The 26,581-nt window shown below is 40.4% G+C and overlaps 1 protein-coding gene across 1 annotated transcript in view; it reads right to left on the bottom strand.

The window, feature by feature from the left end:
- ascc3 (activating signal cointegrator 1 complex subunit 3) overlaps positions 1–26,581 on the bottom strand; it is a 399,975-nt gene that overhangs the window by 77,436 nt on the left and 295,958 nt on the right. The window contains exons 35-36 of the mRNA XM_063040308.1: positions 20,214–20,325; positions 11,592–11,726 (exon numbers count right to left, since the gene is read on the bottom strand). Of these exons, the coding sequence (XP_062896378.1) occupies positions 11,592–11,726; positions 20,214–20,325 (247 nt within the window). The remainder of the gene's footprint in view (positions 1–11,591; positions 11,727–20,213; positions 20,326–26,581) is intronic.

Here is a 26,581-nt window from a genome sequence, read left to right as displayed (position 1 = left end):
TCTCTTTGGAGCGGAGAAGGATGAGAGGTGACTTGATAGAGAGTTATCAGATGATAAGAGGCATAGCTAGAGTCGAGGGCCAGCACCCTTTTTTCCAGGCAGAAATCGTTAATATGAAAAGGTATAATTTTAAGATAATTGGAGGAAAGTATGGGGTGGGGGGTGGGTGGGTGAATGTTCAAGGTAAGTGTGTGGAACACACTGCTAGGGGTGGCAGTAGAGGCAGATACATTAGGGAGACTCTTAGAAAAGCCAATGGATGAAACAAAAATGAAGGCCTCTAGTAAAGGGAAGTATTTGATTGTTCTTGAAGTAAGTTAAAATGCCAGTAAAACATTATAGACCAATGGCCTGTACTGTTCTATGTACAGGATGCATGCAGTATTTCGTTGACAGCGCCAGCACTTACTTTCCATCTCTATTTGCATCTGAATGTAGTTAAGGATTGACTACAATAATAGGCATTGAGGTACACAGGATAACAGTGCCAGTTTCTTTCCCAGAAAGACTAATGAATCATATGTTCTTTCTAAGAAAATCCAATTATAGAGACCAAAAATTTGGTATCCACGGTGGGGTTCTGAAAAATTAACAGAATTGAACTTGGTCTACTAATTTTCCTGCAAAGGAGCAAAAGAAAAGGGACATCCTACTTTAGTTTGTGGTTGGATGTGTTTCTAGTATAATTTTATTTTTCTTACAGAAATTTGCTCTTAACCTTCTGTATCCAGACACTATATTTGCATCATCTCCTGTTCATATTCCCTTTATATTTTGTTCTTCTAGTTAGGGTAGTTATAAAACTTACTTCCTCTTTTTTAATGATTCAATTACAAAGAATTTAATATTTCTTCCCCAGCGTGTGGGTTTAAAGAGCTCCTGCACTCAAAATGAAGCTTGCAGACTAATGCCTCTCAGATGCTATAACTGATCTTGATTGTGTCACTTATGGTGGCAGGCTATCTGTTTGTAAAATACGTTTTAATAGCACAAATCAATTGAAATTTTAATTAAAAATCCATCTATCACCTGCTAGCTTGTACTCCTCCACCCACCCCACCCCCCCACTTTTCTACCTTCTTCCCACTTCCTTTCCAGTTCTGAAGGGTCTCGGGCCAATATATTGACTGTTTATTCCTCTCCATAGAGGCTGCCTGACTTGCTCTCTTCCTTCAGCACCTTGTGTGTGTTCCTAAACATTCACAGGGTCCTTTCCCTGTTGTGAAGCATACATACATGAAGATTTTCAGATGTAAATATTTGAATATTACACAGGTGCCTCAGGACTCACACCACCAGATTCAACATCAGGCTCTTGAACCAGATGGGATAACTTTACTCAGCTTCACTTGCTCCATCACCGAATTGTTCCCACAACTGATAGACTCACTTTGAAGGGTTCTTTATCTCACATTCTCCATATTTATTACTTATTTGTTTATATTATTATTTTTTTTAGTATTTGCACAGCTTGTTGTCTTTTGCTCAGTGGTTCTAAGTCCTGTTGGGTGTTGTTTTCCATTGATTCTATTATGGTTATTGGATTTACTGAGTATGCCTGTAAGAAAACGAATCGCAGGGTTGTATATGGTGCAATTTATGCACTTTGAAAATAAATTCACTTCGGAAAAAAAAGTGATGGCTAAATTCATTGTTTTGTGCCATGATCTCATTAGTTTTAAAAGATTGATTCAATCAAAAAAAGGCAAAAACTAAACCAAAATTTGATGGCCTTATGCCATGACACTGGCGAGGGCATCTTGGATATACATTTGAGGTAACTTCCAATACAATCTATAACTCAAAGTAAATAAGAGTGGCGATCTTAAAGTGATATGTTACAGTTCAGCTCCAAATTCCTGTGCACTGAATAGCAATTTAGAAGAATATGTGCAGTATTTGAGAAACATACATCACATATCTATCGAATGAACCACAAGAAGTAATTTTCCAGAGATAAAACAGAAACTCTTTACTACGCCGAGAATCTTTAAGATTATTCTTACCAGCAGGTACAGTATCTTCACTATTCACTAGTAATGTAACAAAATAGTTAAAATATTTCCTAACACAATGTTATGAGAGAATCGTTAGTAAATATTAAAAGATCTTTTAAATGTTTAACACTTATTGCACTACTTTGCATGAGATTTCCACACACTTTAAAATTATGTTATTCAAAGAGTGGTTGAAGATCAAAAGGTAAACATATTCAAAACTTTTACATTGACATGAATTAATTTATCAAATTGTCAGTTCAGGTCAACTATGGTCAAAATGCGCTTGAGTGTTTGCAATGAAAACGTCTTCTTGACTTCTAACATGCGAGCTCTGAGAGCTAGTCTAAGTAGGTGCTCATACCTTATCCAAGTTTTTTGTTACTTTGAAAGTTTTAAAGCCAAGATTTTGAATGTTTTCAGCAGAATTCTACTTTAATAGCAAAAGCTCTTAACACAACAGAAGAAAATCTTGCATTGGTAGATTTCCACACATCAGATTTCCACAAATCATGGTGCTACTTACAGTAGCCAAGAGCCTTAGGATATTGAAACTATCAACAACATTAACAATTATAGTTCTTATACCTCTATCACTCTGGTAAGCTAATGAGAAATATGGTCCCTGAGGGTCAGAGTCAGACATCTCAATATCCTCCTTAAATCCTGAAAGGGTTTCAAATTGCACACTCACTTTGAGCTAGAAAATACCTTTTGCTGATAGTTTACTTGATAACTAAGGTCAGAAGTTTGAATGAGCTATGGTACTGTGTAAAGAGCAGCAAGAGTTCAATGGATGGTAAGGGTCACATTAGCAAACAGTTAGCTACTATGGCAAGATGGAATGCAAACCACTTCTTTAATTTAAGGTTGAAAAAATATACATACCTTACCAAAGGCAATTAAAAATGTTACACATTTGATTTGTTTAAAATTAAAAAGACAAAATATAAACACAATACAATTCGAAGAGACTTAGCAGAATTAACCAACAGAGCAGTAAATTATTTACTGTTAACTGTTACCACATTTTTACTTTGTTCAAAAACTTAAGCATTGCTAAGTATGATTATAATTCAACCAAGAACAGAGCTAACTTATACAAAGTTAAATGATTCAATATATCTAATTCTGATATTTAGTATTCAAAAGAATTCTTTAGAAACATGAATCAGATGTATTCTCGAAACACTTTCTACGAGTAAATACAAATGGCTGCAATATTATTGAGAAGGTAAACAACAGGGAACCCACAAGCTGGTAACCCAAAATTCTTTAGCTAATTCCACTATAACACGTTTATTTATCTCTCAGGTCAAACAGAGAAAGCACCAAGCTATAACCGGAAACAACAGGAATTCTGCAAATGCTGGAAATTCAAGCAACACACATCAAAGTTGCTGGTGAACTCAGCAGACCAGGCAGGTCAGGACGAAGGGTCTCGGCCTGAAATGTCGACTGTACCGCTTCCTAGAGATGCTGCCTGGCCTGCTGCGTTCCCCAGCAACTTTGATGTGTGAAGCTATAACCAGAAATCTTTTTTTTGAGAAATGCAGTAGAAATGTTGATGGGCAAACCTCTCACATGGATTCTTGTAGACAAGCAACATGTTTTAGTGGCTTAATAAATATGGAAGCCACTTTGATATCGCAAAGGTTTGACCAGCAGCAACTCATTATTATGCAGTTATGTATCTTTATATTTCCAAGGGCTTGATGACAACATTACAACGGTGGTCACTGGACAGTTACATGATAAGAAAAGTTTAGATAAGGGTCAAATACAGACAAATAGAACAGGCTCAGGTAGGCACGTTAAGTCAGTATGGATGAGTTAGACCAAAGGTCTTGTTTTACATGTTGTATAACTTTCTGGCAGCAGATTATGGGTCAAGTTCAAGTTTACTGATGTCAATGCAAGTTAACATAATCTTAAATTAACATAAATTATACATAATTCACATGTACGCAAAATAAACAGCAAAATAACCAGAACAACATTTAGAAATATAGAAAACCTACAGCACAACACAAGCCCTTCGGCCCACAATGCTGTGCCGAACATGTACTTACTTTAGAAATGACCTAGAGTTACCCATAGCCCTCTATTTTTCTCAGCTCCATGTACCTATCCAGCAGTCTCTTAAAAGATCCCATCGTATCTGCCTCCAGCACCATCACCAGCAGCCTATTCCACACACTCACCACTCTCTGCGTAAAAAACTTACCCTGACATCCCCTCTATACCTACTTCCAAGCACCTTAAAACTGCGCCCTCTTGTGCTAGCCATTTCAGCCCTGGGGAAAGCCTCTGACAATCCACACAATCAATGCCTCTCATCATCTTATATACTTCTATCAAGTCACTTCTCATCTGCTGCCACTCCAAGGAGAAAAGGCCAAGTTCACTCAAACTATTCTCATAAGGCATGCTTCCCAACCCAAGCAACATCCTTGTAAATCTCCTCTGCACTATTTCTATAGTTCCCACATCCTTCCTATAGTGAGGTGACCAGAATTGAGCACAGTACTCCAAGTGGGGTCTGACCAAGGTCCTATATAGCAGTAACATTACCTCTCGGCTCTTACACTCAATCTTATGTTTGATGAAGACCAATGCACCATATGCCTTCTTAACCACGGAGTTAACCTGCGCAGCAGCTTTGAGTATCCTATGAACTCGGACCCCAAGATTCCTCTGATCCTTCACAGTGCCAAGAGTCTTATGATTAATACTATATTCTGCCACCGTATTTAACCTACCAAAAGGAACCACCTCACACTTAACTGGGTTGAACTCCATCTGCCACTTCTCAGCCCAGTTTTGTATCCTGTCGATGTCCCGCTGCAACCTGACAGCCCTCCACACTATCTACATTACCCCCAACCTTTATGTCATCAGCAAATTTACTAACCCATTCCTCCACTTCTGCATCCAGGTCATTTATAAAAATCACAAAGAGTAGGGGTCCCAGAACAGATCCCTGAGGCACACCACTGGTTACTGATCTCCATGCAGAATATATGTACAAACACTCTTTGCCTTCTGTGGGCAAGCCAATTCTGGATTCACAAAGCAAGGTCCCCTTGGATCTCATTCCTCCTTACTTTCTCAATAAGCCTTGCATGGGGGACCTTATCAAATGCCTTGCTGAAATCCATATACATTACACCTACTGCTCTACCATCATCAACGTGTTTAGTCACATCCTCAAAAAAATCAATCAAGACTTATAAGGCATCAATCAGACTATGGCCTTTCACAAAGTCATGCTGACTATTCCTAATCATATTATGCCTCTCCAAATATTCATAATTCCTGCCTCTCAAGATCTTTTCCATCAAATTACCAACCACTGAAGTAAGACTCACTGATCTATAATTTCCTTGGCTATCTGTACTCCTTTTCTTGAATAAAGGAACAACATCTGCAACCCACCAATCCTCTGGAACCTCTCTCATCCTCACTGAAGATGCAAAGATCATCGCCAGAGGCTCAGCAATCTCTTCCTTCGTCTCCCACAGTGGTCTGGGGTACATCTCATCCGGTCCCAGTGACTTATCCAACTTGATGCTTTCCAAGAGCTTCAGCACATCCTCTTTCTTAATGTCTCTATGCTCAAACTTTTCAATCCACTGTAAGTCATCCCTACAATTGCCAAGATCCTCTTCCGTAGTGAATACTGAAGCAAGGTATTTGTTAAGTACCTCTGCTATCTCCTCTGGTTCCATATACACTTTTCCACTGTCACACTTGATTGGTACTATTCTCTCATGTCTTATCCTCTTGCTCTTCACATACTTGTAGAATGCCTTGGGGTTTTCTTCAATCCTGCTCACTAAGACCTTCTCATGGCCCCTTCTGGCTCTCCTAAGCTCCCTCCTGCTAGCCTTATAATCATCTAGATCTCTATCACTACCTAGTTTTTTGAACCTTTCATGAGCTTTTCTTATCTTCTTGACTAGATTTTCAACAGCCTTTGTACACCACGGCTCCTGTACCCTACCATCTTTTCCGTTTCATTGGAACGTATCTCAAATATCCACTGAACATTTGTCACATTTCTGCTGTACATTTCTGTGAGAACATCTGTTTCCAATTTATGCTTCCAAGTTCCTGCTTGATAGCTTCATATTCCCCTTTACTCCAATTAAACGCTTTCCTGACTTGTCTGTTCCTATCCCTTTCCAATGCTATGGTAAAGGATAGAGAATTGTGATCATCATCTCCAAAATGCATCCCACTGAGAGACCTGAATAGGTTCATTTCCCAATACCAGATCAAGTACAGCCTCTCCTCTTGAAGGCTTATTTAAATATTGTGTCAGGAAACTTTCCTGAACGCACCTAATAAACTCCACCTCATCTAAACCCCTAGTTCTAGGGAGATGCCAATCAATATTGGGGAAATTAAAATCTCCCACCATGACAACCCTGTTATTATTACACCTTTGCAGAATCTGCCTCCCTATCTGCTCCTCGATGTTCCTGTTACTATTGGGTGGTCTATAAAAAATACCCAGTAGAGTTATAGACCCCTTCCTGTTTCTAACTTCCACCCCACAGAAACTCAGTAGACAATCCCTCCATGACTTCCTGCTTTTCTGCAGCCATGACACTATCTTTGATCAGCAATGCCACTCCCTGTCCTTTCTGAAACATCTAAAGCCAGGCACTCAAAGTAACCATTCCTGCCCCTGAGCCATCCAAGTCTCTGTAATGGCTACAACATCACAGCTCCAAGTACTGATCCACGCTCTAAGCTCATCTGCTTTGTTCATGATGTTTCTTGCATTAAAATAGACACATCGCAAACCATCGGTCTGAGAGTATCCGTTCTCTATCACCTATCCTCCCTCTCACACTGTCTCCAAGCTTCCTCTACTTGTGAGCCAACTGCCCCTTCCTCCGTTTCTTCAGTTCGGTTCCCAATTCCAGCAATTCTACTTTAAAATCTCCCCAGTAGTCTTAGCAAACCTCTCTGCCAGGATATTCTGCCTCACAGCCATACTTCGTATTTCTATTCCTTACAGGTAACTTACCTCGCCTCGACCTGTTATTGCAGAAGCTCGAATGAGCCAAAGCCCTATCACTCTGCCTCAGATCACTCCGTTGATGACTGCTCCACGGGGCAGTGTCTCCCTTTTATGCCTTAACCTTCCCCAGCTATCTAACTTACGATCGGTGCTCCGGTTATAGCCGCTGATAGGCAATGTGCAATGGACAAACACTCTCGAAGCTCCCTTTTTAAATAACCCCTTCGACCTGCGAGAAATCCCTCTTGCTAAAGCTCAGCTGACGCCGCTGATAGGCCATGTAGAATGGACAATCGCTCTTAAAGCTCCCTTTTTAAATAACCGCTTTGACCTGCGAGAAATCCCTCTTGGTAGAGCTCTGTTAATGCCGCTGATAGGCCACATACAAAACAGAAAGGAACATTCAACATTTGTGCAAAATAGATTCTACATTGGCTTTAGGGGAGAAGCAAGGGAGCAGTACTAGATGGTTGCCTCTCTAACTTAAGGTCTGTGACTCGTGGTGTGCCATGGAAATCTTGAACTCAACATCAGTGAGACCAAGGAATTGACTGTGGACTTCAAGAAGAGGAGGTTGGGAGAACACACACTCATTGAGGGGTCAGTTGTAGAAACGGTGAGCAGCTTCAAGTTCCTGGGTGTCAACATCTCCGAGGATCTATCCTGGGCTCAACATATTAATGCAAATATGGCATGCCAGCAGCTATATCACATTAGGAGTGGTGAGGATATTTGGTATGTCACTAAATACTCCAGCAAATTTCTTCAAATGTATCACTGAGAGCATTCTGACTGGTTGCATCATCACCTGGTAAGGAGGCTTCAACTCACAGGATTGAAAAAGCTACGAGGGGTTTACTCAGTCACCCTGCTCCACCAACCTCCCTATCACCAAGGACCTCTTCAAAATGCAACACATGAAGAAGGCAACATCCATCATTAAGGACATTCACCATCCAGGACATACCCTGTTCTCATTGCTACCATCAGAGTAGAAGTGTCAAAGCCTAAAAATGTATACTCACTATTTTCGGAACAATATTTCTCTTCTGCAGTCCATGAACTCAAGAACACTAACTTACTATCTGCTCTCTTTTTGCACTATTTATTGTTTTTATATTTCTTATTGAAACTCATAGTAATTATTTACGTACTGCACTGCAAACGAAAAATTTCATGACATATGTCAGTGATAATAAACCTGATTCTGATTCCGTATCCATTCCTCTGAGATCACCAGGCAGACAGGGGAATAGTGTGCTCAAATTCTCTGTGGGAAAAAATAACACTTCTCTACTCAGTCCTGGAAATGAATGATTAATGACTGGTGTAAGTGGAAAAAAGGCATCCAGGATGGGATTGAGAATCTTGAGTCCATGCACTGGAATCTCACAGAAGCCCAGTACCAACAGATGGAGCTATCAGCTCACAAACTATCTACATCATCGGGCCCATCTACAGATGAGTTTGCAGTTGTCACATTGGCCACAGCAATCACCTCAGAACCCACAAAATAGAGTACAAATTATTCTCAATTCTAAAACTCCTCCAAGCAGTGTTAAAAGCTCAAAAGGTCCCTCAGAATGATGTCACCAGGTGCACTGCCTAGAAACTGGTTTTCACCATGAGGAAATTCTTGCAATGATTCATAAACATCTGTACGTTGAGGAAGCATAAACATTTACTACTCATGAACAAGTCAGGGTTATTAAGGGCAGGCTAAATGGGCACATGAGCGCAATTAATATTTGCCTGCATGTGAAAAGCCAGCAATGACACCTGTTCCTCACTAAAGTCAGAACAGATTAAATAATTTCTAGACAAGTACAATGTCTGGTGAACTCTCTAATGCAACAAGCAGCAAATTGTATGGTTAAAGTGGATTGTTCCTCATAAACCCAATGCCATAACCACTGTAATTTCACCAAGATGATTTTTGCCCCATTACTCTGAATAACAGCAAAATAGATCACATAGCACTGAAACAGTGTTTACGTTCTTGGCTGAAGGGCTGCCAAACGTTCAAGCTGCATGTCCTTCATCTTGCACTTTTCAAATGTATAAATAGATAATAACTAAACTATTAAGCAAAACATATGTATATGGTATTTCAAATCTTATTTTACAAATTTAACTATGTGGTCTTCATTATGTTATGAATTGAACTTCATTGAAATCTTTTTGTTTATCAGGAAGTCTAGGCAATCAAATTCAGAGAACAAAAATTCTTTGGGGAAATGAGCTCTTGAAATTTGTAGTTATCTATTGAAACTTCTAACATAGTCACTTGTTTTACTGAATATTTACTGAAAATTAATTTATGGTACTGATCTTTCTTGATCTGTCACCCATACTTCAAGTATCAGTGGTTCCACTGTTTTATAAGCATAACCAAAAAATAAAAAATCACTTCTGACATTTTTCTCATTGGGATATTTAAGAATGAGTTCCCTTTCCAACTGCCCTCCCCGTATACTGGAAGAACCATTTTCCAATATAGCCGATAAGATAGAAGATAACATTCTAGATAAGGATTAATAAAGAGTCAGGGATCCATCTGCTCATTTTTTTCTGAAGCATAATTTCCAATGACGAAAGCATAAGTGCCTAGGCTAGTTTCTTCTCTGATAACTATGCACATCATCTGTTTGCACTTGCATCATCAGTGAAAGTTATTTGAGCTGAAGGTGGGGGACAAAAATAAAAGATGAGAAAGGAAGATGGAGCAGAAGAGATAAACATATATATTCTGTTGAGCTATGGCAATGAAGCTAGGGTAAGTCATCCTTGCCACTGCACTGATGACTACTGTTATTGAAATTACGCAGTTTTATTTAGTGGTCCGTCTTCAGTTGTCCCAAGTTCACAGTTCCTGTTTTTGAGTTTCTGCAGCAGCCTTTCAGCAAGACATAAATGGCAACATATAGTGTGCTAATAAACAAATTTAAGCATAGATAAAATACTAAAACTAGATACCCATTCTTGATATTTGTCTCACCTTTAGGCTCTTTTTTTAAAATCTTGAACTGACTTCCAAATGCTGATTCTAATGTAATTAAAAAAGACCCTATGCAATACAGGGACATTGAGGCAATCATCCAAGAAAACATCGACTGCTTATTCATTTCCAAAGATGCTGCTAAGACCTATATGTGTTGCTTTGGAATTCTAGCATCTGCAGACTTTTTTATGTTTATGCTTTAGCAGTAGGTCATGATTGAATTAACTATGGAAGAATTTAAGTGACATCCATGTTCCGCAAATCAACAATATTTTCTACGTCCTCATCTACATCATTTTAAAATATTGTCAATAGTTGCGTCCCTCAATTTACCACATTCTGCCAATGAATCACTTGGCGTTCAGTCAACATGTTGGCCTAACTGATTTTAAGAAGTCATTTGATAATGTTCCTTACAACATGAACTGAAAGTTGTGAGGGACATTATCAAATGGCTTCATAAAATCCATATAAGTAACATCCATAAACATTCCTCTCTAAAAGACTTCAAATACCTCTTCAAAGCATTAAAATCAGATTTGCCAGATGTCGCCCACCCATTACAAATCCATGCAGGTGCTGTTTTAGGATCAAAATATTCCGGGCACATTTTTTCCTGGATGCAGTGACAGATGTCATATCAGCAAAGACGTTAGTGTGTGCATACAATAAATGTTGACCACAAATATTCAAAATGGGAGAACATGATGCTAATCAGTGGACAATGCTGATTTGATGCAGTCAGTGAACCTCACATGACAGAACACTTGGTAGCAGCAAGGAGAATACCATGGCAGCTGAATTATTTAGTTATTGCTATTGTTCTAATATTTATAATCAAAACTGTACAAGTGTTTGGTGCTTGCAATAATGTTTTCAAATTGCAAAATCTATTTGATATTGCATTGCTACACATTTCTGACAAACAGATTTTGAACTAGCCACTAGTTTCTTAGCAGGTATTCATTTGGAATACAAAATAATCAGGTGTCTGAAAACAGGCCTTGCAGGATGAGACAAGTTGGTAGAAGAGAGAGGACAAGGTAGGAGGTAGGAGACAATATCCACTTAGCAATATTCAGGAAGCAATAATCCTACCTGAGTTTTAGTATGGAATTCAAAAGGGAAGCAACACCACCATTGATGTCTACCGGAACCTCATTGTATAGATAACTACCAATATTTTGACAGTCATAATTGCTTGAGTCTGCATGAATCCATGCAGATATTTGCATTTGAACCCACCACACCAAATCAAAAAGGAGGCTGCACAGTGATAGGCACTGGCTACCAGCTAAATTCCCTCATGACCAAATGTGCAACTCACGCACACAATGAAAAAACATGCTGTTACATAATGTGAGAAAGAGCGCACCATTGGAATGTTAAAACAATGCTTTGGCAGGTTAGTCTGTTGCAAACTATACAACTTTGCTATCATCATCAGACAGCCTAAACTGACAGTCAGATACACATCAAATGAAGCAGTTTCTCTTCTTGAAGAAGAGTCTGCTGAAGTAGTTTTCAAATTCCAACAATAAGGTATACTAGAACTCACAGTTAGAATTGAGAGCAAGTCCTCCATATGGCAATCGGCATTCATTTGCATCTGGAACATTCTCACTGTTGAGTGCTTCAGATAATAATAAGAGGCTATACGTCCTAAATCCAGTGACTGGAGGCTACGGTTATCCTGTAAGATAATTACAAATCAATAAAAAATAAGTTACAAAGAAACTCAAGACCTACTTACTTTTCTGAATTTTGTAGTAAACATTCACCCTCTCTGTGAAGAAGTAGCTTTCTCGTTATAATATCTGCATGATTTTCATTTCATGGAAGCTCTTATTTTATTACCATCCAGCATCAACCAAAAGCTGAAAACCTACATGTCTTAATTAGCTAGTAAATTGAAATGGATTCCAGAAAATGAGGGAGGCAAAAAGCAGAAACTATAGAATGGCCAACTTAACATCTGTGATTGGGAAAATACTGGATTCCACGAGCAAGGACGTTGTTGCAGTGCATTTAGAAAATCTTATTATGACTGAGCTGAGATAATAGTTTTACAAAATGAGAAGCTAATGATTGATTCAACGTTCAAAGTATGTTTACTATATGCAAGTTTGAGATTCATCTTCTTGCAGACAGCCACAAAAGAAAGAAACACAACAGAATCCAGGAAGACTGTCAAACATCCAATATGTGAAGAACAAATTGTGCAAACAAAAACAAAACAAATAATAGACAGAAAGTAAACCGCACAGTCCCTAAAAGTGAGTCCATAGTTTGCCAAGTTTGTTCGAATTATCTCAAGATATAACAAGCAGAGTGGAAAAGGGGAAAAAGTGGATGTGCTCTGCTTGGATTTCCAGAAGGTATTTGATAACATGCTGTATAAAATAGGTATTAGATAAGACTTTATGGGCTTGAACAATAATATACTCCCTTTGCCACAAAAACAAGAGAAAATCTGCGAATGTTGGAAATCCAAGTAACACACACAAAATGCTGGCGGAACTCAGCAGGCTGAGCAGCATCTATAGAAAAGAGTACAGTCGATGTTTTGGGCTGAGACCCTTCAGCAGAATTGGAGAAAAAAAAGGCAGAGTCTGAGTTAGAGGGTGGAGGCAGAAACACAGAGTGATATGTGAAATGGGGAGGAGGGAAGTAAAGAGTTGGGAATGTGATCAGTGAAAGAGATACAGGGCTGAAGAAGGGGGTATATATAGGAGAGGACAGAAGGCCATGGAAGAAAGAAAAACAGGGAGGAGCACCAGAGGGAGCCGATGAGCAGGCAAGGAGATAAGGTGGGAGGGGGGAGGAGATGGAGAATAGACAAGGGGTGGCGAGGGGGGGGTGGGGGGAGGCATTACTGGAAGTTCGAGAAATCGATGTTCATGCCATTAGATTGGAGGTTACCCAGACGGAATACAAGGCGTTGCTCCTCCAACCTGAATGTGGCCTCACTGTGACAGTAGAGGAGACTGTGGATGGACATTTTGGAATGGGAATAGGAAGTGCTGTTAAAATTGTGGCCACTGGGAGATCACGCTTTTTCTGGTGTACAGAGTGTAGTGCTCAGCAAAGTGCTCTCCCAATCTACCTCGTTATGATCTTGCGCTCAATCGTTTACCTGCACAGCACTTTTCCAATACCTTCAGCCCTTTATTCTGCATTATTATTCTTTTACTTTATTTTCAATCAATGCACTGTGTAATGATTTAAACTATAGAAACACCAGTATGCAAGACAAGCTTTTCACTGTAACTTGATACACGAGACAATAATAACCCAATGTCAATCGGGATAATAGTTTGGTATGGACAGAAAATGAATCGATAGAAAACAGAATAGAGAAAAAAAAGTCACTTTCTGGCTAACTAGTCAGTTGCTGCAAGGATCTGTAGTCAACTGTCTGCAATCTAGATGGAGGATTTGAAGAAAGGAATAAGAATGTGGTAGGCAAAATTGTGGAAAGGATTCAAAAAAGAAATGTATTTGTTTGGTGAACTGAATTGACTTCATTACTTACATCCTTCACATACATGAGGAGTAAATATTTTTATGTTATGTCTCCATCTAAATGTGCAATTTATAGTAATTTGTAATAAATAGTACGTATAACAGGACAGTCAATATAACATAGAAATACAATTGTATCAGCGTGAATTAATCAGTCTGATGGCCTGGTGGAAGTAGCTCTCCTGGAGCCTGTTGGTCCTGGCTTTTATGCTGCGGTACCATTTCCCGGATGGTAGCAGCTGGAAGAGTTTGTGGCTGGGGTGACTCAGGCCCTTTTCACACATCTGTTTTTGTAAATGTCCTGAATGGGGAATTGTAAGGCTTCCCAAAAAGAAAGAAAGAAACAAAATGTAGAATATTGTTTAAATGGAGGAAAATTCAGAATTCTGTAGAAAGAAAGAGATCTGGATGTCATCATACATGGAGTAGTGTCAGAGTCACAGAGCAGAAAAAGGCCCACTGGCTCTCCACATTTATGCTGACTCTTTTTTCCATCTACACTAATTTCTTCTGTGAGCATTTGAACCCCCATCCTTTTATATCTTATGTATTTAAGTGTCTCTCTAAATGCCTCTTAAACGTAATAATTGTACCTAATTTTATCACTTCCGCTGGTGTCATGTTCCAGATATCTAGTTGAACAGTAAAGGTTAGCATTAAAGTGCAGCAATATTAGGAAGGTAAATAGAATGTTGGCCTCCACTGAAAGGAAGATGGAGTACAAAAATAACTAATTGCACAGGGCAATGGTGAGACCATACATTTTATTTAAGAGAGATACATACATCTAAAGCAGGTCAGATCAGATTTGTTGTTGATCCGGATGTGAAAGGCTGACGTATGAGGAATGATTCAGTAGGCTGGTCATATATGGGATCTTATTAAAACAAAAGGTACATATTGAAAACAAAGGTGTTTCAACTCAGGGGGAATTAATCTTAGGTCAAAAACAAACACAACCTCTTCCTCCTTCGTGTTTGCCTCAGTAGCTGTGAAATGGGCACTCCTTACGGTCCCTTATTAATCAGACCAGATATGGTGCACTGCAGCTCCAACACACAGATGGCCAATGGACATTGAGCTGAGTGAAGCACATGGAGAAATTGTTGGGGGGGGAGGGGTGCAGGAATGGGAGAGGTAAATAGCACACTAACTAGTAGTGGCCTTGCTGAGAAAGGGAGATATGCAGGGGCAGGTGTCAGTATTCGTTTTTCTCCCCATAAACAGTTGCAGAAAAGAGAGAAGGAGGTATGAGTTTGGGATAGACGCTGCAATATTCCTCCTCATCCCAGTTCCAAATTCAATTGATTTTTCTTGCAGGTGTTCCTTAGACCATAAGACTATAAGATATAGGAACAGAATTAGGCCATTTTGGCACATCAAATCTGCTCCACCAGTCACTCATGGCTGATCCTTTATCCCCCTCCTCAGCTCCGCTCTCCAGTTTTCTTCCTGTAACCTTTGATGCTGTGTCGAATTAAGAACCAATCAAGCTCTGCCTTAAACACACCCAATGACCTGGCCTCCACAGCTGCCTGTGGTAACAAATCCCACAAATTCACCACGCTCTGGCTAAAGAAATTTCTCCGCATCTCTGTTTTAAATGGATGCCCCCCTATCCTGAGGCTGTGCTCTCTTGTCCTAGACTCCCCCACTATGGGAAACATCCTTTCCACATCTACTCTGTCCAGGCCTTTCAACATTCAAAACATTTCAATTAGATTCCCCCCTCATCATCCTAAATTCCAATGAGTTCAGACCCAGAACTATCAAACATTCCTCGTATGATAACACTTTCAATCCTGGAATCATCCTTGTGAACCTCCTCTGAACCCCCTCCAACACCAGCACATCTTTTCTTAGATGAGGAGCCCAAAACTGTTCACAGTACTCAAGATGAGGCCTCTCCAGTGCCTTATAAAGCCTCAGCAACACATCCCTGAAGATGGAAAATTGTGAAGGGGGGGCATGGAGCACCAGAGGGAGGCAACGGGCGGGCAAGGAGATAACATGAGAGAGGGACAAGGGGATGGCAAATTGTGAAAGGGTGAGGGAGTGGATTCCGATATGTCCATCCATGGCCCCCTCCACTGTTGGTATAAGGCCGTACTTAGGGTTGGAGAAACAACCTTATATTCCGTTTGGTTAGCCTCCAACCTGATGGCATGAACATCGATTTCTCAAGCTTTCAGTAATGCCTCCACCCCCCAACTCCTTCACCATTTCCCATTCCCTTATCCCTCTCTCATGTTGTCTCCTTGCCCGCCCATCTCCTCCCTCTGGTGCTCCTCTGCCCCCCTTTCTTCTTTCTTCCATGGCCTTCTGTCTCTTTCACCAATCAACCTCCTATAGCTCTTTGCTTCATCCCTCCCCCTTCAAGTTTCACCTATCGCCTTGCATTTCTCTCTCCCTTCCTGTCACCTTTCAAATCTACTCCTCAGCTTTATTTCTCCAGTCCTGCCAAAGCATCTAGGCCCAAAACATCAACTGTGCTTTTTTTTCCACAGAAGCTACATGGCCTGCTGAGTTCCTCCAGTATTTTGTGAGAGTTGCTTGGATTTCCAGCATCTGCAGATTTTCTCGTTTGTGACTATCCACTTTGATATTATTTGCTAGCTTGCTTTCATATTTAGTTTTTTCTCTCCTAATGATTCTTTCAGTTGCTCTCTGTAGGTTTTGAACAGCTCCTCAATCCTATCTTCCTGCTAATTTTAGTTTTGTTGTATCCCCTCTCTTTTGTTTTTATATTAGCTTTGACTTCCCCTGCCAGCCACAGTTGTACTATTTTGCCATTTAATTATTTCTTTGTTTTTGGAATACATCCATCCTGCACCTTCCTCATTTTTCCCCAGAAACTCACGCCATTTCGGCTCTGCTGTCATCCCTGCCAGCAGCTCCTTCCAGTTTACTTTGGCTAACTCTGATCTCATACCACTATAATTTCCTTTACTCCACTGAATTACTGCTACCTCAGACTTTACCGTGATCACTGACTCTTACCTTTAGCTCCCCTATCACCTCTGATTCATTGCATAACACCCAATCCAGTACAGCGGATTCCCTAGCAGGCTCAATGACAAACTGCTCTAAAAAGCCATCTCGTAGGCATTCACTCTCTTGAAATGCATCACCAGCCTGATTTTCCCAATTGACTTACATGTTGAAATCTCTTATGATTATTTTAACTTTGCCCTTTTGATATGCCTTTTTTATTTCTTATTGTAATCTGTGGTCCATATCCGATCTACTGCTGGGAGGCCTGTATATAACTGCCATCAGGGTCTTTTCATACTTGCAGTTTCTTAACTCAACCCACAAGGATTCAACATCTTCTGATCCTATGTCATATCTTTCTACTGATTTGATAACATTCTTTACCAGTAGAAACATGCCACCTACTCTGCCTACCTTCCTATCCCTCTGATATAACGTGTAACCTTGGATATTCAGCTCCCAACTACAACCATCCTTCAGCCACGATTCAATGATGGCAACAACATCATACCTGACAATCTGTAATAGTGCAACAAAATCATCCACCTTATTTCTTATACACCGAGCATTAAGATATAATACTTTGTATTTACATCCCTCATGCACTGATATTCACCCTGCTGGCTGCAATTTTGTCCTATCATTTACCTGCCCTTCCTGACAGTCTGATTGCATACTATCTTCGCATTTTTACCATCCGTCCTATCCCGAGTCCCTTCACTCTGGTTCTCATCCCTCCTCCGCCAAATAAGTTTAAATCTGCCCAAAAGGTTTAACAAACCTACCTGCGAGAATACTGGTCCCCCTCAGGTTCAGGTGCAACCTGTCACTTTTGTACAGGTCATTCCTCCCCAGAAGAGATCCTAGTGATCGAAGAACCTGAAGCCCTGCCCCCTGCATCAGTTTCTCAGCCACACATTAATCTGCCAAATCATCCTTTTTCTGCCCTCACTGATGCATAGCACAGGCAGCAGTCCAGGAATTACGACCCAGTAGTTCCTGCTTCTCGTCTTTCTGCCTATCTCTCTAAATTCTCTTTTCAGGATCTCTTTGCTTTTCCTTCCTATGTCATTGGTACCAATATTTTGGACAGGAACACCAAAGAAATCCTAGATTTACACATAGATGTCTTTTTCAAGAGTAGGAGTAAAGATTGCTTAACACAGAAACATAGAAAACCTACAGCACAATACAGGCCCTTCGGGCCACAAAGTTGTGCCAAACATGTCCCTACCTTAGAAATTACTAGGCTTACCTATAGCCCTCTATTTTAATAAGCTCAACGTTCCTTTCTAAATGTCTCTTAAAAGACTCTATTGTATCTGCCTCCACCATCGTTGCCGGCAGCTCATTCCACACACTGAGCACTCTGAGTAAAAAAACTTACCCCTGACATACTCCCCAGCACCTTAAACCTGCGTCCTCTTGTGGCGACCATTTCAGCCCTGGGAAAAAGCCTCTGACTATCCACACGATCAATGCGTCTCATCATCTTATACACCTCTCTCAGGTCACCTCTCATCCTCCGTCGCTCCAAGGAGAAAAGACCAAGTTCACTCAACCTATTCTCATAAGGCATGCTCCCCAATCCAGGCAACATCCTTGTAAATCTCCTCTGCACCCTTTCTATAGCTTCCACATCCTTTCTGTAGTGAGGCGACCAGAACTGAGCACAGTACTCCAAGTGGGGTCTGACCAGGGTCCAATATAGCTGAAACATTACCTCTCAGCTCCTAAATTCAATTCTACGATTGATGAAGGCCAATACACCGTACGCCTTCTTAACCACGGAGTCAACCTGTGCAGCTGCTTTGAGCATCCTATGGACTCGCATCCCGACATCCCTCTGATCCTCCACACTGCCAAGAGTTTTACCATTAATACTGTATTCTGCCATCATATTTGGTCTACCAAAATGAACCAACTCACACTTATCTGGGTTGAAATCTATCTGCCACTTCTCAGTACAGTTTTGCATCCTATCCATGTCCCGCTGTAACCTGTGTCATCAGCAAACTTACTAACTCATCCCTCCACTTTCTCATCCAGGTCATTTATAAAAATCACGAAGAGTAAGGGTCCCAGAGCAGATCCTTGAGGCACCCCACTGGTGACTGACCTCCATGCAGAATATGACCTGTCTACAACCACTCTTTGCCTTCTGTGAGCAAGCCAGTTCTGGATCCACAAAGCAATGACCCCTTGGATCCCATGCTTCCTTACTTTCTCAATAAGCCTTGCTTGGGTTACCTTATCAAATGCCTTGCTGAAATCCATATACACTACATCTACTGATCTACCTTCATCAATGTGTTTAGTCACATCCTCAAAAAATTCAATCAGGCTCATAAGGCACGACCTGCCCTTGACAAAGCCATGCTGACTACTCTTAATCATATTATACTTCTCCAAATGTTCATAAATCCTGCCTCTCAGGATCTTCTGCATCAACTTTTCTGTTTACTGCAGTCCAAAATGGCAGACAGGAAGGACATGCATATTTTGGAGTAGCAAGTTAACATAATGCTATTAGAATGCCAGTGAGGCGTGTTTCATTCTGCTGCTGCTTATAAGGAGATTGTATATTCTGCCTGTGACCAAGTGGGCTTCTTCCCATATTCCAAAGATATAAGAATAAGTAAGTTAATTGGTCACATGGGTGCAAATGGGTGGCATGAGTTAAATGGACCAGAAGGGCCTGTTACTGTATTGTATCTGTAAATCTAAAGTCTAAATTCCCAATCAAATCTCTGTCTTTAAAAGATGAAAAGAAGGTACAGTGGATTCTGATTAATTGGTCCATCAGTTAATCAAGGCAGCCGCTAATTAGGACAACCCTTGAAGAAAAAAGACAAATCGAGCAGGTAGCAGGTCATTTATTTGAGACACTATGCTGCTTAATTGGGACAGGAGACTATTGCCAAACAGTTTCCAACTAGAGTCAGACATGTTCACTTGTGTGGCTGTTAGACCATGCTTAGAGTGATTAGTTTTTAAAAAGCGTCACTTGCACGTGCTTGTGTTCACAAAGTCGTGATTTTTGTAACTGAAAGTTAGCAAGTAGTGAACAGCAAGATAATTCAGAAATGTTTTGCTCACTGTGGTTTCAAGCAATCAGGCTTGGAGATGCCAGAAATGGCCGAGAGTGAAAATGAAACAATTTCACCACTTTAATATGTTAGGAACTACTAAGAATTTGAAGATATTGACAATCATTTTGAATGTTGCAACGAAAAAGATAAGGAAGATGCAATCATCAAAAGCATTGTGTGAAGGCAGTCCACTTATGCACCAGGTGTCTGCACTGATTTCTTTCATTTACAGTCAATCCACAGAACACGGTAGCGTATACTGGATTAATTTCTCCGCCGATAACTATTAGGAACTAACACACAGTTTTATATACCGTAGTAGTTTTGGTAGTGTTCTAATTTGTTCAGTATTTCATTTTATTACATCATTGGTTACTTAGTTAAATGGTGGTTTGTCTTTTTTTTTTATACCTTTTTAACTATTTCCATGAAACTTTGGTTAATTATGACAGGTTGCTTTAATGGGCCAAAATGTAATGGTCCTGATGTGTCCCAATTAACCAGAATCCACCGTACTTGCAAAAGCGGGATCACTGGACTTAAAGATAAATTGTATAAAATGAACTTACCTCCCCCACTGAAATACAGTAGGAAGATTCTAGATCTGAAAGAGATCTTTCCACGAGGTTGGACAGATATTTGTTCATGTTGTTATGGTTAATATCATCCAAATTATAATAGCTATAAAACAGAAGCAGTAAAATAAGCAGGTATGCTCCATTATTTTCAAATATATTATAGATTATATATACAGTCTTTTTTGGAAAATTTAATTCAGTCTCTTCTCAATGACATCCCAAAGAATTTACAATGCTAATATTAATTATCACATAAGTTAACCAAAAAAAACCAATATATTTTTCCAGAAATACTATTATCATTATCTCAAAAGAGTCTCTTGCAATGGTCCAAAAGCTGCTGAAACTGGCAAAATGATTGCCATGTTTCTTGAGTTAATCTGTTCTGATTTTGCACTTGAGCTGGGTTAGAATTTTCAATTACTTTCACCAGCACTATTGATATATACATTGCACTGCACCTTTCAATCTTATTTTCTTTCTTGACATTTTATGGGTGTATTGAGGTGATCCTTTGAATTCCAAAGAATTTGTTCCCATTACTTTATTCAGTTTAGCATTGTAAAAATTTGTATTTACTATTGCATTTAAAAATCTGTGGGGTGAAACCAAAGTGAAAAAAAAATCACAGTAGTTAAGTCCAAGGGATTTTGAAACAAAGCAGCACACTTAAAATAAAAATATACAAGCATTTGCTGTTGAGTTATGTTATTCAATGTTTAATTGGCTTATGCAGATCAGGATATTTGCAGGTTTCATCCCTGGAGTTTACTGTGGTATCAAATTCTATTGTAGCAGTGTTCTAAAGGCTACTAATAATTAACTCAAAAACAATAATACAAGTAAAATTGTCAAAAATGTGCTTATTCTCAGCAAATCCAGCAAATGTTTTGTCAATAACATGTAAGTGTATGACAACCCCCATTCTACAGTCTCAAAATTATAAATTTAAAAGAATTATGATCAAGAATGAGCTTACAGCTCATTCCCACAGGTCTCACAGCTATCTGAACTATTCCTCTTCTCACCCTGCCTCTTGCAAAAACGCCATCCCCTTCTCGCAATTCCTCCGTCTCCGCCACATCTGCTCTCAGGATGAGGCTTTTCATTCTAGGACGAGGGAGATGTCTTCCTTTTTTAAAGAAAGGGGCTTCCCTTCCTCCACTATCAACTCTGCTCTTAAACGCATTTCCCCCATTCCACGTACATCTGCTCTCACTCCATCCTCCCGCCACCCCAGTAGGAATAGGGTTCCCCTGGTCCTCACCTACCACCCCACCAGCCTCCGGGTCCAACATATTATTCTCCGTAACTTCCGCCACCTCCAACGGGATCCCACCACTAAGCACATCTTTCCCTCCCCCCCCGGCATTCCGCAGGGATCGCTCCCTACGCAACTCCCTTGTCCATTCGTACCCCCCCATCCCTCCCCACTGATCTCCCTCCTGGCACTTATCCGTGTAAGCGGAACAAGTGCTACACATGCCCTTACACTTCCTCCCTTACCACCACTCAGGGCCCCAAACAGTCTTTCCAGGTGAGGCGACACTTCACCTGTGAGTCAGCTGGGGTGATATACTGCGTCTGGTGCTCCCAATGTGGCCTTTTATATATTGGCGAGACCCGACGCAGACTGGGAGACTGCTTTGCTGAACACCTACGCTCTGTCTGCCAGAGAAAGCAGGATCTCCCAGTGGCCACACATTTTAATTCCACATCCCATTCCCATTCTGACATGTCTATCCACGGCCTCTTCTACTGTAAAGATGAAGCCACACTCAGGTTGGAGGAACAACACCTTATATTCCGTCTGGGTAGCCTCCAACCTGATGGCATGAACATCGACTTCTCTAACTTCCGCTAATGCCCCACCTCCCCCTCGTACCCCATCTGTTACTTACTTTTATACACACATTCTTTCTCTCACTCTCCTTTTTCTCCCTCTGTCCCTTGCTCATCCTCTGGGTTCCACCACCCCCCCCCCCGCTTGTCTTTCTTCCCGGACCTCCCGTCCCATGATCCTCTCGTATCCCTTTTGCCAATCACCTGTCCAGCTCTTGGCTCCATCCCTCCCCCTCCTGTCTTCTCCTATCAATTTGGATCTCCCCCTCCCCCTCCAACTTTCAAATGTCTTACTCACTCTTCCTTCAGTTAGTCCTGACGAAGGGTCTTGGCCTGAAACGTCGACTGCACCCCTTCCTAGAGATGCTGCCTGGCCTGCTGCATTCACCAGCAACTTTGATGTGTGTTGCTAAGATAAAGATCCTCATGGCTTCTCGGAGATAGCCATCTACCTTGTCTGTCTGACGGCTGCTAAGCCACATTCAGAGGTTGCTATTGGGTCAACAGGGAAAAGCCAAACAGCGAATAACATGATGGATCAGAGTACCATGTGACGTCCACACTTTCTGTTTGAGATTCAATCTCGTCTTCAACCTAGCTTAACATTCTGAAAATGTTGCCACAAGTTAGTAAATGGTCAAAAGTGATGCAAATATATTTTGGTATTGGGTTAGGGTTTGCAGATGCATTTACCACCACACTCTGTTGACCTCTAATCAGGTCAGACCTTTCTGAAAAAAATTCATTGGTAGGTAGGATTCATTAATTATATTACAATGTGTCAGCCATTAATTCATTCATAAGTAGGATTCATTTATTAAGTCACAATGTATTAGCCACAGGCAAGTTTCTCAGAACTGTGCAGCACCATCTACTTTTTGAGCAACACACAAAATGTTCGAGGAACTCAGATGGTCAGGAAGCGTCTACGGAAGGGAATAAACAGATGATGTTTCGGGCTAAGACCCTTCATCAGAACTGGAAAGGGGGCAGAAGGCAGAATAAGCAGGTGGGGGAGGGGAAGGAGTACAAACTGGTAGGTAATAGATGAAACCAGGTGAGGGGGAAGGTGGGTAGTTGGGGGAGGGGGAGGTAGGATAATGCAAGAAGCTGGGAGGTGATTGGCGGTAGAAGTAAAAGGCTGCTGAAGAAGTAATGTACCAGAAGAGATTCCCATTTTCTCAAATCGAACACTGAAACAAAAACATCATAGGGACAGGCCACTACATCCATAATGTCTGTGCTAAACAATGATGCCAATCCAAAATAATCTTATCTTCCTGCAGATAACGCAGAGCCTGTTAGTGAAGACTAGTGAGAACTAGTAACAGTAAATCAAGATTGAGCTTTCCTGGTCTGGGCCTATCATTCAGAATTGCACTTTGAACTCCCCATGCCTACACTTAATTGGTCTGGATGTAAGCAGCCTATACTGCTGGTGCAAAAGGTGAAATGTGATCAGATCAACTGTAGCAACCTGGAATGATCCCATACAGTAATGTGCAACCCTAAGACTGCTGCACAGTACTGTAGCAATTTTATACATTGCATTGTAACGCTGCTGCTGCAAAAAATAAAATTTCGTGACACATGTGAGTGATGATAAACCTAATTTTGATATGGGTCTCCATTGTGGACTGGGAGTGGGAAGGGAGCAGGGAGCAGGGAGAAGAGAATCATTGTTGGAGAAAAAGGGAAGAGAGAGGGAGGGGAGCAGGAAGCACCAGAGAGACATTCTGAAATGATCAATAAACCAATTGCTTGGAATTAAATGACCTTGCTTGGTGTCCCAAGGCTGGGCATATCTGCAGCCTGACAAAACTGCCACCCCGGCACTCCTTCTCTGTCACTTGCCGCACACCCCTCCTGTAGCACTCCACGCTCACCATTCCCAACATCCTTTGTTCCTACCAGATTTACAAACTTGTTTTCCACTCCACATTGACAAATACAGCAACCTAGCTATGTATATGTGCCTAAGACTTTTGCACAGCACTGTATGTATGAAACTCAAAGTGTCAGTGACATTGACCTCAATAGGCAAAGTAATACAGGCACATATGGGATTCTGCATTTACAATTTCAGCAAAGCCAAAAATGCATTTTAACCATAGGGAAACATGGCCCATTTTGTAAGCAGCAAGGAACTTGTCCCTTTTAAATTGCTATGGTTGAAAATTACACTGGAATCAAATTTTGGGCCTCACTTACTGTTGACATCACTAGGTTGAGGTTTATAATGGAAAAAAAATGTCTTAGTGCTAATGAAAATTCCTGTGGAAAGTCAAAGAAAAGAAATTTGGGTGCCACTGTGGCATAGAAGTTAGCTTGGAGTTCAATTCTGACATCATCTGTAAGGAGTCTGCATATGCAGGTTTTCTCCAGTTGCTCCGGTTTCCTCCCACGGTCCAGACATACTGGTTAGTAAGTTAAGTGGTTCTTGTAAACTGTCCCCTGATTTGGCTAGGATTAATTAGGGGTTGTTGGGAGGCATGACTTGAATAGTCAGAAGGGCCTATTCCATACTGTATCTCAATAAATAAACAAATAAATTACATTAACATTTGCTGTACACCAGACTAAGCTTATTTACAACTATTCTTCTAAGACTTACACAAGGAAATTTCCCAGCCCCTGGCTGCAAACTGGACAGGAATAGATTCTTCAGCAAGTAATATGCTGCAAATTCACAGATAGTAAGCATAGTTTTTTCCCTTCTGTTATTTAGTGTCAGCTAATTTGTCTTGAGTAAGAATTTAATTTTTGTCTGCTCACTGCCCATTTGCTTATTTTTCCCCATTGTCCCTGACTACAACTACCAATATTGATTATGCCATTTTTCAGTCGAGTAGATGGCAGCATACAGGGAAGTGGCAAGAATGAGAAGTGAAGATATCTATTTTCTTATGAAAGCCTTGTTTTCCATAAATTTAGATTTATCTAGTTAATTAATATAAATAAGATGGTATTCGATTATAGAATCAAAACGTAATGCAATATTACCAAATCAGTAGGGTTAACTCTGCTCAACAGTGGTATATTAATGAATTGAAGAAAATCAGCTTCGGGATGTACTGAAGCAATATGCATCATGGATGATGATCCAGCGCTATATTAACAATGTTGGAACAGATAAGAATACAATCAGCCTACTGTAATGTATTCGAGGTTGGCCAAAATGACAGCTGCACATTTCAGACACCACTGAGGTTGAACAGCATGATGAAGAGTAGTTTCATAAATCACATTTGCATAGCTTGTCACTGCCATGCTTATTGGAAGAGTATTGATGAAAAAGTTTCAAACTTTGATTATCGGAAGTGGAGCTGATACAGAATCTTGATATTTCTATAAATGGAGAGATGGTTGGAATTCTGAACACAGGGTTCAGTGAATGCTGAGTCTTTAGAAAAAGGGCATTCAGTCTGTAAGAAAAGGGATTCAAGGAGTGGGGGAGGGCCTGAAGGAAAATGAGACAGTTAAATAGGACCTCTGTGAAATTTTTGTGAATGGTGTATGGTGATACCAGTGAATTTCAGAACTCAACAATCAATGAAGGACGCTGGTAATGGAATGAAGCAAATTGAACTTCACCCTGTATTGCAAAATTATTTAAATGTACTTGTGCAATTTGAATGTAAAAACTCTAGATTGTTGACTTGGAGATAGGAAGATGGCTAATGGAAAAAATGTAAACATGAACATTTGCCACTTGGCAGAAATTGAAAGATGGTTCAGATGGAGAGAACGTTAAGCAAGGAATGAAAATGGTAGGGAAAAGCAATTAAAATATTCCATAAGGCAGGTAAAGTATCATTTACTGAACAATAGGGAAACATATTTAGTTAAATGTTTCACCTTGACTGGTTGAATTCTGCATTTTCTGCTAAGTTTAATACCAAGAATAATCATAAGTCGATCCATCAGCAATCTCAGCCTTCAAAGACTATTTACCTGTTGTTCTCCATTTTAGCAGTAATCTATCCTGTCCCTTTAGACAGCTGTTTCATTGAACACCAGAGCAGCAGTCTAATTGACTTGTCTTATCACTCCCTTTAAATAGACATTTTATTATACACCCTAGTAACAGAGTAATTGAGTTGTCAAAGGCTTCAATTTAAAAGACCAGCCTCACAGGGTTCCCTAGCATAAGGCTCATAACCTGCATACAAGCAGGGTTGAATATTTACACTGCTGTTAACAGGTGCTGAGATGTTAAATGATTCTAATAGCTGGGGGCGTACTCTGAGAGCCAGCAGGATGAGAATTATAGCCTGTTTGAACACAATAATTACTTGTCCCATGAGAGGAGTCAAAATCAGAGGCAGTTTTATACTAATAGCTGCTAGCACATGGGATAGACTGGCTAACTTCCATTAGTAGCCTTCAGGGAAACAGCAGTAACTCCCTAAGGTATCATGAACATATATAATCAAAATTTCAAACATACCTATAAAACTATGAACAGTATTATCTGTGGTGTAGAGATGTCATTCTTTTAGACATCAAATAGAGAT

This window comes from Mobula hypostoma, chromosome 2 (genome assembly GCF_963921235.1).
Source record: "Mobula hypostoma chromosome 2, sMobHyp1.1, whole genome shotgun sequence".
NCBI lineage: Eukaryota > Metazoa > Chordata > Chondrichthyes > Myliobatiformes > Myliobatidae > Mobula > Mobula hypostoma.
Note: the sequence above shows the minus strand (reverse complement) of the source record. Positions and strands in the feature narration are given on the sequence as shown.